General features: G+C 38.3%; 1 protein-coding gene across 7 annotated transcripts in view; it reads left to right on the forward strand.

Moving 5' to 3' along the window:
* PPP2R3B (protein phosphatase 2 regulatory subunit B''beta) overlaps positions 1–14,659 on the forward strand; it is a 50,171-nt gene that overhangs the window by 16,937 nt on the left and 18,575 nt on the right. For all 7 annotated transcript variants that reach the window (XM_048934456.1, XM_048934460.1, XM_048934457.1 and 4 more), the window contains one exon: positions 12,945–13,130. In XM_048934456.1, the coding sequence (XP_048790413.1) occupies positions 12,945–13,130 (186 nt within the window). The remainder of the gene's footprint in view (positions 1–12,944; positions 13,131–14,659) is intronic.

A 14,659-nucleotide genomic window follows, 5' to 3' on the forward strand; every position in this document is an offset into this window, starting at 1 on the left:
TTTTTTTTCCTAGGGTTTTAATTTACCTTTTTTGTTTTTTCCTTTTACTGAAACTAGGCATATAAAATTGGCTGTAACTGTACTAACTCAAACAGAACATGTTGAAAGGTGCTTTCTTACTTACATGATGACCCTGAAATCCCTTATATTGTTTACTTCATTTGAGTTTGAGAGAGATGAGTTGTACTGGCTGTGTGGCAATGTGCCTCTCTGGTGTTTTGCAACAGTGAGTTAAATCCACCATTTTAAAGTGAGCTCATAATTGAAAATAGAAGCATTTGAAATGCATACGTAGTAGGAAAACTTACAGAGTGAATGTTTCAAAGAGCTTTTCTTTTTTTTCCTAGGAGAGGGGCAAAAGCTTTCAGCTGCTTTATTGGAAAGTTGATATTTCCTCAACCACCACCTAACTTGTGTTTTGGTGGTATGTGAATTTTGTCCTCACTTCACCTTCACTTCTAATTCATGTACTAAAAGGTACATCTGTGACAGCATGCATGACATTTGTTTTATACTCCTTTTTAAATAAGGGAAGTTCAGCATTCAAGTAAAAATCACATTTCTTTGGATTTGTGGCTTTTCCAATCATTCTAAATATAGCTTGCTACTTAATTTTGTATTCAGTGCACTAGTGTCCCTTTCAGGTGACCTTCAAGAGAGGGCCATGGAGCCCCATGATGGTAAAAAGGTGTTAGGCTGGTATCTGCTATGTTGCTATTTCAATTTTCTTTCAGCTGAGTTTTATAAGCAACTTTTATTCCTTTGCTGAAAGCAGAGTTCAAGTGCTGACCCCCTCTGTTTTATGCCATTCAACATAAGTTTGTGAATGAAAGTGTTTTGCTACTTGAAGTTTTTATGATGAACATTAGAAGCTACCAAAAGAAATGAGAATTGCATCCTTACTTACCCAAAAGATAGCAGTTAATATTTAGGAACCTCAGAGTTCAAGGCGAGCTTAGTCTAGTCATGGCATCCTGCTGTAAACAAATGCTGTTATTACCACGAGTGGTGCCCCTTAACTCGATCTGTCTTTCATCGAATGATGGTTGGATTGCTTGAGCTTTTACGAGGCTTTTTTGTGTTGAACTTGGAATGATTTCAGGATAGTAGGATAATGCATGTCTAAAAGCAACCAAATCCTTAATAAAACACCTTGTCTAGTCTGTATTTTTTTTTCTATTTTTATATGCTGCAACAATGAACGATCATTTCTCATTTTGAACTAGTTTTGCACTTTCTTAGTGAATGGTAATTGTGGAATAATGTACCTTTGGCCACTGAATTGTATTACGGACAATATTGTGTGGGTACAACAGGCTTAATAGGAGTGTAAAATTAATTCTTGCGTCTTTCTTTGCTCAATTTGATATATTTCATTTGAGGTACCTCATTAAATGGTACTTTCCTTCTACTTCATAGTGTTAAGGAGAACTTTTTGGAAGTACCTTTTGAAAAATAAAAGTTGCTAACTGTTGGTGTGGAAAGTTTGTTTACTTGTAACTAATATTAATTTCAAGTTGTGCCTCATGGGTCAAGTGCATTTCAAAGAGCAGTTGTTCATATTCTACTCCATAATCTTTAAAGAAATTTCATGTTGAAATGAAAAATTGCTTAGACTTCTTGTAGAACAACTTATTTTTTTTCTCAGTTGCTGAGTTTCATTGCCATAAGAGTTTAGTTTCCTATGCTACTGCAGTGTTGGCTTTCAGGCAGAACAGACAGTTCATGTATCTGAAGTAAAATCAAGCAGAAATGAAGGTCAACCTGTTTTTCTGTACTCTTACTATACCTTTGTAACGTTCCCATCAATGAAGTTCTGGTAAATCGTTAGACAAATGTCAGATCTTGTGAGGATGTTTAGTGCTGTAAGAGCGAACCTCTTAAAGAGTAATGGTGGTGGATGGCGAGATGGAATGTGTGGCTCCACATCTGCTCTGAGCTGTTCTGGAGTGACTGTGGGTCTTGCACATACTCCAGGAATCCTGAGGCTCTAGTTTTTGCATAGAGCCATATAGGTTATTTGTGGATAGTCCTCTGCCTGTTGGAAAAAGAGTGTAGCAAACTGAGCTGTACGTGCATCTTTAAATAGACAACCAATGGTGAGATGTGTAGCTTTGGAAAGCGATGCAACAAGCTGCTTCCCAGGGGTTGCATTTATTGATGGAAATTGATAAAACTGAGCAAAATAGGGCTTTTTGGGAAAATCAGTTCCTCAAGAACAAGATAAAAACAACATACAGCCGTTGGAGTGCTCTGTGTTTTGGGGAACTGAGTTTTTGAGTAGTTGATTTTGAACAGAACTAAATTGAATGTGAATTCATCTTCTCACATTGGTTGTAAGAATGACCATTTTCAGACAATTTTATATCTCCAGAATATAGTGAACTGAAAATGCAGCGCTTGAAGAGATGCTGTGTCCATCTTGCTCATCAATTTCTCTGAAACTTTGGAGGGAAACTATCAGTATGTCAAGTGGACTGGCAACTTAAAGATGTGAACTGAAAGGCTTATTACCAGCTGGTAGCAGAGCTGGGTGTTTTATCCAACAGCTGGTGACATCCCTACCTGTCAGAGCTGGAATGTAAGCAGGATCATTACCCAGGCTATTTGAGGAAAATACATCTGAAGTTGAAAACAAAATATTAGCAGAATAAAATATATCTGTGTGCAGTAACGGGCTTACATACGTGTGCCTTAGTGTTAGGTAAACTAGGAAAATCAGTTTTGTTTTGTTTTTTACTTAATCTCATACTGCTGTGTTGTAAATCAGGTAAGTTTTAATGTGAAAACTGGGCTTTTTAAAAAAAACAAATAAATTCATGCTGAATGTGATGATTCGAAAACTGAAAAATTGCCCTGAATCTTGAAGTAATCCTTTGAAGTTCAGTTCCAGGACCAATGCTGGCATGTTCTCTGATATTCTAACTGCATTATGCCTTCAGCTGCTGTCACTGCTTGGTGATCCCCATAGCAGAATGCGTCACACCTCAGTGTGGAAATGGCAGCCTTTGGTTCTGTGGCCACCTGTTAATGATACCAAATGCTGCTTACGTGTGCTATTTATGTCAGCTCTATGTGAGATATTTCAACTTCTCCGCTGTGCCTGCAAGATTAGCTTTCCTCCTGTGTGAAATTAGATGTTAGTGCCTCTTGTTTGCTTTTGCACTCCTCTGTTAGCAATGTGTTCTTTAAACTGCTGTGGCACATTTACAATGACAACAACTGCAGAGCCTGTAGGTGTTAACGTGTGCTGTGCTGATGTGTGGTTGTGCTGCAGTGTGCTGATTCTTCCAGTGATTAAGAGAATGTTCCAACTTCTGAGAGAAAGTAAATTTTGAGAAGCTTCATTGAGGCAGTTGGTTTTTCATCCGCAGTAGAAGTCACTTACGTATTAGAGTTCTCTAGCAAGCCCGTTTTCCAGGGTCCTTTTCTACCATAACCTTCATTTGGAAACCCATGAGCAGCTTTTGGGAGGTGGATGAAGGAGCAGAATAAAAAGTGTTTGGGGAGGGGGATGGGAAATAGGAGTCTGACTCTAGCTGATAGCTATGCGTGATGTTAGTTTGTTGATGTAATGCCAATTTATTATAGCAGATGCCAACATTTAAGACAGAATGAAAACATCCAAGCTGCCCACAGAGACTGCCTTGTTAAGATGAGAGGTTTCCCGTAAATGGTGCATCACTAATGGCTTGCCAGGCCTTAAGCTTTAGCTGTTTAGAGGAAGCTGTAAGCGAACTGATGGTTTTCTCCCACTTTTGCAATAGAGACTCCTAGTACAAGCTTCGAATGTACTGGCTCCACTGTGGCAGCACCTTCCTTACCTGCTTGTGGCTGGCATTAAATTTATGCAGATGTGTATTGCTTCTGTAGAAAAGCCAATATGGTGCTTACAGCTCACCTGACTTGCAGTGTGACAAAGAAGTGTAAATGCCTGTATCTTCTGCACATAAATCCTCACCCAACAATTCAGAGATTGAGGAGTTCTCATGTACTTCTCCCTCTTGGAATAAAAGTTCCACTGCTTTTTCTCCATTTTAACATACCTTTACCTTTATTATCACTAACATTGCTAACAGTATGTGTCCTCTGTCAGTGGTACTACTTTGTTTCCTAGAAAGCCTGAAACAGTTGTTACACTTCTGTAAAATATCTTTCAACTTTTATGTGATCAGAGGGAGATGTGATTGCTTTCACAGTCATCTGAGTCAGAATTGGTTGCAGCATTGCCAGACAGAAGCTAACAGGACACTTACTGCAATTACTGACTGCAGCTCTGCAATGAGGCTGAGCTTATTTGATAATTTTCTTTAGTAGATTTGTTTTTCCTAAGCTCAGTTGCATTGAGTGACTGAAATTTGTGGCAAACATGGAAGGCTGCAGAGTTTACAAATTAAGCGTATGTCTGTCTTAGCCCTATTTGTTACTTGTGATGTTGAACTGATGGCCTGTCCTGTCAAGGGCTGTTTTCCATAGACAAATGTTAGAATTGCCTGAGGTAACTGACTGTCAGTTTTTCCCCCATTAAAATGATGTTTAGTCAGTCATGACTCCTTTGCAGGTAGTGAGTCCCAGTGTGATCTGCTAGCTGTGTACAATCAATATGATTATGTATTAGGAGGGTCTCACCAGCTAGTCTCCTGAAAACAGTAGAGGTGACAGAATGTGCCAGTTAAAAAAATAGGAATACTGATCTAACCTGTGATCAAAGTATTTTCTGAGAAAGCTGCAACTACATGAAAAATTGGGTACATTATTGACTTGGATACTTCATTTGACATAGTTCATAAAATGGAGAGTGCCTGACAACAATTCACAGCCATTAGCACTCTTGTACTACTTCTGACTTAGCACAAAATATAGTAGAGGTTGCCTTTCTTTACTTGGATTTTTTTGATGCTTTTTTTCTCCCTTCTCCCCATTCTATAATCGGTACCATTTTCATTTTCAGAATTGGCAGAGGAGGCAAAATGTGTTTCCGTTGGTCAGTCACAGCGAACTCTTAAAGGATTCTACCACATCCAAAGGCTTTGGTAAAAGTTCTGTCAGCAAGTAAAGCAAATTTCTCACAGATGTGTGAGATACATTCTGTTCATGTGCTTGTGGCTTTTGGGGGAGAAGATAACTACCTCTTCCTTCTGCTGTTCCACCTGTGCCCCATCCCAAGGCATTGAATGAATCATGATACTTTTTCTAACTGAGTGACTTTTTTACTGCTGAAGTTCTATGTAACTATGCAAAAAAAAAAAAAACACCCAGACAAAGGCAGCCATTCTTGGAGGTGTTTCTACAGCAGTTATGTGTTTGCAGTAGCAGGACTGCATTACTTGGCTTCAGCTATACCAAATTGCTACCAAATCAGGATTGTCCTTTAATTTCCAAAATCACAGTTGTAGAACTCGGGTAAGAAATCTGTTAGTGCACTGTCTACAATACTGAAAGCAAGGAGACTGGCAAGCATGTGCCTTAATGGTTAGGTGTCCTGCAGAAAAGTGATGTTAATGTACCTCTGATGGAGATACTAAGTAAAAGTATCTTTTGGTCATTTGAAAACTTCCCCTGTGCTTGCTTATTCCACACTACTTCTGCATATGTAGATGTAATACATCTTGTCTGAGGTGGCGTGCTTCCCACTGAGTGTATTTTTATTACACAAGATGTTATGTATGGAATGTATTTCATAGCTCTAGGTGGAAACTTTTCCTGGATTCCACTACCTACTACCTCCTCCTACATGAGAATCAACATGCTATCCCAAGTAAACCTGTGTAGATGGTCAGGACGCTGCATGCTCTGCTAAAATACTTAGACTTTAACAGATTTCTTTTCAGTGGCTTTCTCATGGGGCTTGTGATGACTGCTGAAGTGTGCTTGATAAATCAAAGGAGAAAAGAATTACTGATAGTTCTGCAGCTACGAGAAGGTTTTGGAGCAATATTTTTTTAAGCTTTAGTTAAGACTTCTAAGCCTATGCAGCAGTGGTGCTTGCCATGGCAATTTCACTCAAACTTCTTTCTCTAGCTATGATGTGATAAATAGCTGAAGTGCTCGTTACTCTGCTATCTTGAGACTGAAAAAGGGGAGAAATTTGATTAATCTAGCAAGCAGTTAACATCTTTTTTTCCTCAAAAGCACAGACTGCCACACCAACATTATTTCAGTGAGAAAATAAATATTATTCTAGTTTATTAATAAGATGGATTTTCTAATGCTAAATCATAAAATTAATGTAGATTCATATCTCCACATCTCTGGTTGTGTGCACTTACAGCAAATAAGAAATTGCATCTATTTTTTTAGGATGTGATACTCTAGTTCTAATTCCATACTTGCAACTGCAAGTTGCAGTGTAAGTTTAGAGTCTTCCTTAGACGTAATATTTACTAGTGTAGATTCCAGAAGGTGTCAATTCCAGAAACTACAGACCACTTCAGTTCTGCCAAAATGGGACAGTGTGATAGATGGCTCAGTTGTTGGAGTAAAGTCACTTTAAAATTAGGGACTCTCGTTTGCACTGAATGACAAAGCCAGAAGACCGTATCTTTTTTTTTATAGAAATAGTCTTGAGGGTCAGCTGCCAAGAACATGCATAAATCAGATGAGAACGATAACAGTCAATCTGTAATAATGAGAGAGTGCAAAACATGGCACAACATCAGGAGACGCCCGAAGTATTTGCCAGGGCGAATTTCAAGGTGAACCAAGAACTGCAACACAGACTGTGCTGGGTGGGTTACTGAACAGTTGTTCCCTTATATTGATTCATGGGATCCATAGGCATAAAATCAGAAGCAGTGTAGCTTAAAGTACTTTTTTTTTTTTTTTTTTTTTTTTTTCTTCCTAACAGTGTATGGCATTATGGAAAAGTGTATTCCTTTTTCTGTTGCATTTCACTCACTGTAACACTAATTTCAAGTGACTACAGGCCAAACTGGATCAGGGGACTGATCTGAGTTAAGGCTAACAGCAAAAGCAAGCCAATTTAAAACTCTGTCAGGGCTAAAATTAATAGATGTTTATCTCTTACTGTGGAAAGAAGAGCATGTATGATAAAATTAGTTTTTATAGCGTGTCCAAAAACAGCTGCCAGATAATAACCGAAGGCTTGGAAGAAGCAACTGGGACTAAAGCACTTGTTTCAAGAGGACTTTTGCACGTACTGCCTGACACCCATTTTTGGCATAGACTCAGTCTCTGTAGATGTGTTTCTAAGCTTGGCCATTCATGCACATTTTAGATTTCTGATTATGTTAAAATAAAATGAAATGTCATCTTAGCACAGTTTTAAGAGTAACGTAGGCTTATTTCAAACCAAATCACCATAGTGTTCCTCTTATCTTTATGAAGTTACAATCATGATGCTTCTAAGTGGAACCAACTGTGGTGAAACTGGATGAGAACAAATAGTGTAAGGTTGCTTTTCAGCAATCTTGGTGCCTCAGGGCTCCACTGCTACCACTGGTACGAGCACAAAGGTCAATAAGCTCTAGATACAGGAGGTGGAGGTGTACTGTGGATTGGCTTGCCTTAATGCCATGCTGTGAAACTTCATTAGTAAGCTTTCAGACTAAATTACTGTTTGCAAGCTATTTTTCAGAGCAGCAGCTAGATTTTGCAGAAAGAGTCTGGCTGAGGAGAAAAAAGTTTTGAAAGCTTTAAATTGTCAAAGGATTCTCTTGTTAAGCATATGAGGCTGAATGGGAAGTGATACAGCCAGTGAGTTCTTGGAATTATAAATCTGTCAGTATGGTTTGGCTAGAACAGGGGAAAAACATCACTGCTTCAAAACGGATAATTGGAAATCCAAATGTCTATTACAAGATCAAGCGAGCTGATGTTACAGAAAATAAGTTTTCCTGGGCTTGTCCTTGGAGCGTAAGTTGACTTATCTGTCCTGAAGCAGATCTTTGAGGGAACTTGACTGTCCCAAAATATTTGGGAGTTTGGAACAGACTGTTGAAATTAATGCTTTCCTAGCAGATGGGTCTGAACCCATTTTACAGTAGTGTGAGCCTTAAATCTGGTGTTTTCACAATTTACGTTCCATAAAACTTACTGATCTTGTCACTTGCTTGTCTAGAAGGAAATGCAGAGTTTCACTGTGTAATCCAATAGGTAGTAACTTAAAGCAGAAATATTCCTGAAGCTTTATTCATCAGACTGCTATGGAAGAATGGGGAGGCAGGAAGGCTGGTGAGGTGCTTAATCCTTTCCAGCTTTCTTACAGGTAACTGTTTTTTACATCCACTGTTACCTTGTAGCTTTGATAGATCACAGCACACCTGTATTCTGTAATAATTCACTCTGATTTTTAAGCGGGTGACTTTTCATAAAGCTTATGCTATCAATTTTATTTTTGTTTGTTTTATAATTTAAGTTCACGTTGCCCTTTGGGTTTTCATCTTGACTTCTGTTTGCTGTCGTATCAATTGGAGAAGGGAACCTCTTGCAGTGTCCTGATTTTCTTGCTGGCTGCTTCCTAGTTCTAAGTGAGGGTTATGGCAAAGTTAAAATTTAAAGAGCCAAATGGTGCACCTCTGCAGAAAATCTTCCTACCTCATTATGCACTCTGTTATACCCAAGTAATGCTTGCATGCAACGTAATATGCAATAATAGAAGATTCAGTCTACGGAAGAGCTAGAACTGTTTATGCACAACACAGTTAGCTGCAACATTCTGCTCTTTTTTGGTAACTTCCCCAGTTAAAAACTTAGGTCTTGAACCAAACTTCTACTTATTTGGTAAGTAAAGGTATCCTTTATTACCACTATTTACTTCCTTTTCCAGTAGCACTTTAGGCAATATTTCACTCAGCTTGCCTACCTTTGGAAATACGTACAGTCACTGAAGGCTCCATTACAGTGCCATCTCTATGTTAAGGCGAGAGGAAAAATGATATCTCATTTTAAAAGCCTTCTGTCTTCATTTTTGCTTAGAGCCAAGTTAACTGCTGAGTGCTTCTCATCTCTTGGTAGATGCAAGAGGACAAACAAGGAGACAGAACTTCTCTCAGTTGGAGTGAAGGCTATCCATGTTCTCTGGTCCGATTACTAACATATTACTCCATTGTAATTATGATGTTTTCTTTTGCTTGCACTTATAACAACTGATAAAGGATTTTGGGAGTTGCAAAATAAAACAGGAGCAACGATGCTACTAGGATATAAATTTTCACTTCCTTTGTGAAAGTCAAGGCAAATAAGCATTGGATAACTGGACAGTTCTTAAGTTGGTGTAGGTTAGGAATGAAAATTGATAATGTTCTAACGCTTTTCTTGAATTCTCTTTATAGACCAATCTTACCTAACTTTTGCACCGTATAGAAATTTTAGGGGGGAACCCACACTTTTCATCTTCAAGCATAAAACTTTAACTGCAGTGGCAACTTTATAACACAATTACAAATTCTGGACTCTGATATGCTTATTGAAAAGGTGAATGCACCTTTGAGTCTGAGGCTTCAGCAGACATTTGCTTGGGTGAGTTATTTGCAAGCTTATACAGTTTTATCTTTAGCTCATTATCTATGGGGAAGGATATTACAGCTCATGTGCCATGGCAGGTTACAGTGAAACTTACCAAACTGGTCTCTTATGGCAGTTTAGCTTACCAGTACTAGTATTGAAGCTTTTAACTCAAAGCCATAAGAGAATATGGGTAGGTTTTCAAGCATTAAAGTGACCACTGAAGTGGATTAGTTTCATAAAAAGAATAACTTGCTGCAGATTTTCAGTTCAAAGATTCTCCATTAGGAAACTTCTAGCAGTTATTGCTAATGGAGAAATTCCCTGGCTAGTTGTAATTCATTTTCAAAGAATTAATCACACGCAACTAAGCATTTTAGCTGCCCTGAAATAACAGTTGTCTCCCTTCACATCTACAGAAGAATCTAGCTGAAATTCTAGAAAGCAGTGGCACTTAGAGCCCTTCACACTTTCCCTCGTTAAGTGCACGCAGCAGAGCAGTCTCAGCTGCGCTGGAAGCCTTTCAGTCCTCAGCGGAGCTCAGGCTGAGGGAAGAGAAGAATCCTTGGCCCTTCTTGGGAAGGCGAGGAGAGGGAGGAGGTGTAATGCTAGCTTTGTAGTGCATTAGCTGGAGCAGCTCGTTTTGGATGACCTGTTTCTTTCTTTGGTGCAGGCTCTTATCCCCGTGTTGACTGATGTTAACAGCACAGTTTGGTTGTCCAGTAGCAAGTTGCTAGTGCCATTTAGGAAGTGTTAGTGTGCTGAGAACATCCACATGGCAGATACTGTGTGAGAGCTGTGCTCTGAGCTGGCTGCTGGAGGGCACAGGGAATATTCTGTGTCAGTTTGCATTGTCCTCTAGATGGTATTCTCATGAGATGCCTGTATGCAGACACCAAATCGATCTTCCAAAAAGCAGATCTTAGACTTTCTAAAGCAAATGAAACATTTTTATGATTTCTCCTCTTACCTACCTCCTCTTACCTACGTTGAGAAACCAGCATGTAGCAATGGACAATATTCTTCAAAATAGAAAGAGGGTTTTTACTTTGCAAGGGCAGTATGTATATACTTCAACTGAAGATAATATATACAGTTTTACAGATTAATTACTGATTAAATATTAGGTATTAACTAAACGAGCTGAATTCAAAACGAGACCTAAACATAACTCTTGAATCTTAGGAAAAACAAATCTCTGCACATACTTCTATCTTCTGTTCTGAATCTGTTCCTCATCTTCTTCTTCATAATCACTGTCTGGCACGTATTTACAATGAGCAAAGAGATTAACATAAATAAAAACCTCCACTGTGTAACTCTCACTTAATGTCCAAGCGAGCTGCACATACTAGAATAGTTCTTACTGCAACTCCTACACTGAGATTTCCACATGCATTTAAGAGCAGCTTTTAAAGTGGTCTAATGGAAGTAATTTATTATGTTGTAAACCAAGATACCTGAAGTAAATGATTAGTTTCTGAAAAGAATACAGAATTTCAAAAGGACAAATAGTTCTGTTGATAACTTTCCTCCTCCTGGGACCTTTTCCTATTTAGTTCTCTCTCTGCCCCTGCTTTTCCTTTTAAAAGAAACTTCTCTTTTGATCTAAAGCTCTAAGCTTTCATAGTTATGGATTTTGAAATGCCTTTCCTGTCTGTCCTAGGTTTTCTCAAAATACTGATTTACCTCATGTTACCTGAAACACGAAGGGCACATTAGCAGCCTGTAATGGACACCTGTCCTCAGCTCAGATGGGACTGTCTCACTCAGCAGGCACATTAACACTTGCTCCTTTGTGGCAGCTTGAGCAATTTTGGGGGGGGAGCAGCTCGGGTAAATGGGGAGAAGGGGGAAATAAAGTAACTTTATTTCAAACAGAAGACTTGGGAATTGCTAAGTAGAAGATTTAATTGCTTGAGAGCATGTTATCTATGTGACTCCATAGTACCAATCCAAGGAGAAAGTCTTTAGTCTGCCTTTGCATCGGGAAGCTGCAACAGCCACACTAAAAGTGCTGATGTGTAGAGCTGGATTCCTAGACCTAAACAAGGTATTAACCCAATCACTTATGCTATTTGTAGTGGTGAAGGTAACAGTGCTTTGAAGGTTAAAATTTTGCTGTCTTAATTCCCTCCCAGACTTGGGAGTCTACAGTTAGAAAGGATTTTTGATACCTCATGGCACTTTTGTTCTAAGTGGAAGTTTTATTAAGTAAGACTCTAAACTGATGATGAAGTATCAGAAATTGTAATTTGCTGGATTCTTAGAAAGTGATAGATGCTGTCTGACTCTGGTTTTCACAGCTTAGAGGTATGATTTTCCTTTAGGCAATGAAACCTGTAACTCAGTTGAGGAACTTCAGCAACTGGAAACAGGAGTGCTGGCTTAGAGGAGGGGAAAGGTTAATTCAGACTATTTTAGCACATATTGTTTTTCATTAAAAGCTTCTGGGTTGGAACCCTGAAAATTAAAAACTGTTCTCCATAAGTACTTATTTCTTTCACTGCCTTAAGGGTGAGCATCTTTACAGGCCCTTTGCAAAGATGGTAGGAAATAAAACAAGGGTTCTTTGAGTTATCTTTTAATTTTTTTCCCTTCAACTCTGCTTGGAAATGAAATGTAATTCAGGATCTTCAGCATGTTTTCCCTAAAATAAGCTATCGTATAGCATTAACCCTTGTTTTTACATTTGGAAATGGCCTTGAGGCTAAAGGCTTGGTTTAATCACGTTATCGTGCTTGCTATCTTTGCTTCTCTGTGTTATTAGACATTCTTTTTGCGGCACCTATATACAAGGTAAGCTCATCTTTACTGGAGTTAAATTAGTTGACATAATTTTGCTTGTTATTGATAATTTATTTTTAGTAGTGTGATGTATCACAAATTCTTGAGGAAAAACATTTCAAGGCTCATACGGCACAGCTGTGTACAGTACGCACAAAAAAAATAAAGCCTTCAGTCTCATTTACTTCACTTATGAAAAATCAACCATTTATAGGGTCAAAAAAATGCATCTGCTCTGGAGCTGCACTAAGCAGGGTGATTGTAACAAAGTAGACAGGCTTATTTCTGAACATAGAAGCTGTAAAACTAGAAGTATTTCAAAAGAAAATTCTTTCATGTCCTGTCTGCTAAACTAGAACTCAACGTTTTTCTTCTGAAACTGATAACCTGAGTATTTCAGATGTTTTTGAAAAGCTGTCTAGTGTATTAATCTTGAAACTTGATAGGCTGAAGGTTGAAATTGTCTAACTTTTTAATGTACCAGAAATCTTTCTAAATGACAGTAGTTGGAAACAGTCCTGAATTTTTCCAGTGTGCTCTCGTTCTTAAATAGCTTATTCAGCCTGTCATCAAAAATCTCTTTGAAGGTGTGTTGTAACAGATAATACCAGGAGAATCAAGTTATCTGAGGATGCCTATTATATATGTGACTTCATTGTACCTGACTGTCAAATGTGTATTTGTCTATTTAGGTTCAGACAAAGAAGGAAGAAGCTTTGCCACCATCGCTTAGTCAAACCATTCCAACTTTCTATTTTCCTCGAGGATGTCCTAAGGAAAAAGTAAACATAGATGCTGTGATTGCCAAAATTGAGAAAACTTTCTCACAGTTTCCAAACGAGAGAGCAACTTTAGATGACATGGGGAAAGTTGCAAAGGTGAGAGTTTGTTAGCTAACTGCTTTCAATACTGTACATCCATGGAAAGAACACATGAATTCTCTGCTTTTCCTTGCATTATGTGTACTCATCTCCTATTAAGTAGTGCTAGTAAGACAGTTGTGTGGAAATCTTTGTATTAACCATGTCTCAAAATGCCCTTACATTATGCTTACGGAATGAAATGAACCACAGAACCAAACGTGTTCGTAGATTGATATGCCTGCTGATTTCTGACCTACGTGATATTAGTTGTGTGATGAAAATGTTACTGTCCTTGGTATAAAATCTTTCAAAGGCTCCTTACTCATTTGACAGTGTCGTGAGCATCCATTTTAAAGGTGCTGAAATACAGAATGGTTTGGCAACTTGAGAGCTTAACTCTTCAGTCGTAATTGAAGAGTTATTTTATAGTTACTGTAGAGTGACAAAATACCGAATTAGGAAGTAGGTAAGATTGTTCATGTGTTATGTAATGCACAATAACTAATTGATTTAGCATTACATTTCAGCTTTTGAAATATTGATCTTGGTCGGGAGCCTTTGGTTCTCATTCCTGTTCTTGTCACTTTGTATTTCAAATCCAGGGTTTAGAAGAATAGAAATAAATTTTTCTGTAGACCAGAATTAAGTGATGAACTCCCAGTTTACCTCACTGGAAGTGTTTAACTGCCAAGCTGAACCACAGGGTTTCACAGCTCCTTTCCATGTAGATGTGATGCTTCAGCAAGAGGGCTGGAAGAGCCCAATCAACTACAATTCAGTGATGAAAGGCATCCTACTGAAGGATAGGGTAAAGCCTCTCAGACCAAGGAAATTTTGTCAAACTTTTAAAATGTGCATTTTTAAATGCTAGTTAAAGTGTTGTGTGAAAAGTATCTGTTCTTTTTCTCCAGTGACCTTTCACATCTTGCAATACTGAGTTTTATGTGAGTTCCAAATGAGAATTTCAAATGTTAGCACATCTGACTGCTCCAAGTCACAGTTAGTTTTAGGTAAAAGGCACATAGCTTTAGGACAGACGAAGCTTCAAGCAGACACAGAAGCAACACTGTAGTTACATAGGAATTCTGAAATTGTGGAGGGCATACCCAGTAAGTATTGTGAAGCATACAAATGATGCTCAGTGCAGCTGACCTACTGAAAATGGGATAAAAAAATTTGCCCGCGTGTGCAAGGATGCAGATGAGTTAAGATATCTTCTGAGGCAGACAAATGCATGCTAGCTGTCATCCAGAACTTGAGTTTGAGACAGCATAAACAGTAACACAGCTTAAACATATGCAGCCCGTTAGCAGAGCTTATTAGCATGGACTCCATTCAGCTGCTTGGAGCGTGAACATGTAACTGCATTCAGCTATTAAGAATGCTGCAAGATTGCCTTATATTTTACTTTCTTCTGCTGAACTTTGGCCTAAAGCAGTTGTTTTAAACTACTTATTTTGGAGGGTGCAGCTGGTTTCAGGAACAGTTAATAAATAAATAAATAAATAATCTGTGTTTATTATAGATCATAAATGCTTTTAATC

The sequence above is a fragment of the Lagopus muta genome, chromosome 1, assembly GCF_023343835.1.
Source record: "Lagopus muta isolate bLagMut1 chromosome 1, bLagMut1 primary, whole genome shotgun sequence".
Classification (NCBI taxonomy): domain Eukaryota; kingdom Metazoa; phylum Chordata; class Aves; order Galliformes; family Phasianidae; genus Lagopus; species Lagopus muta.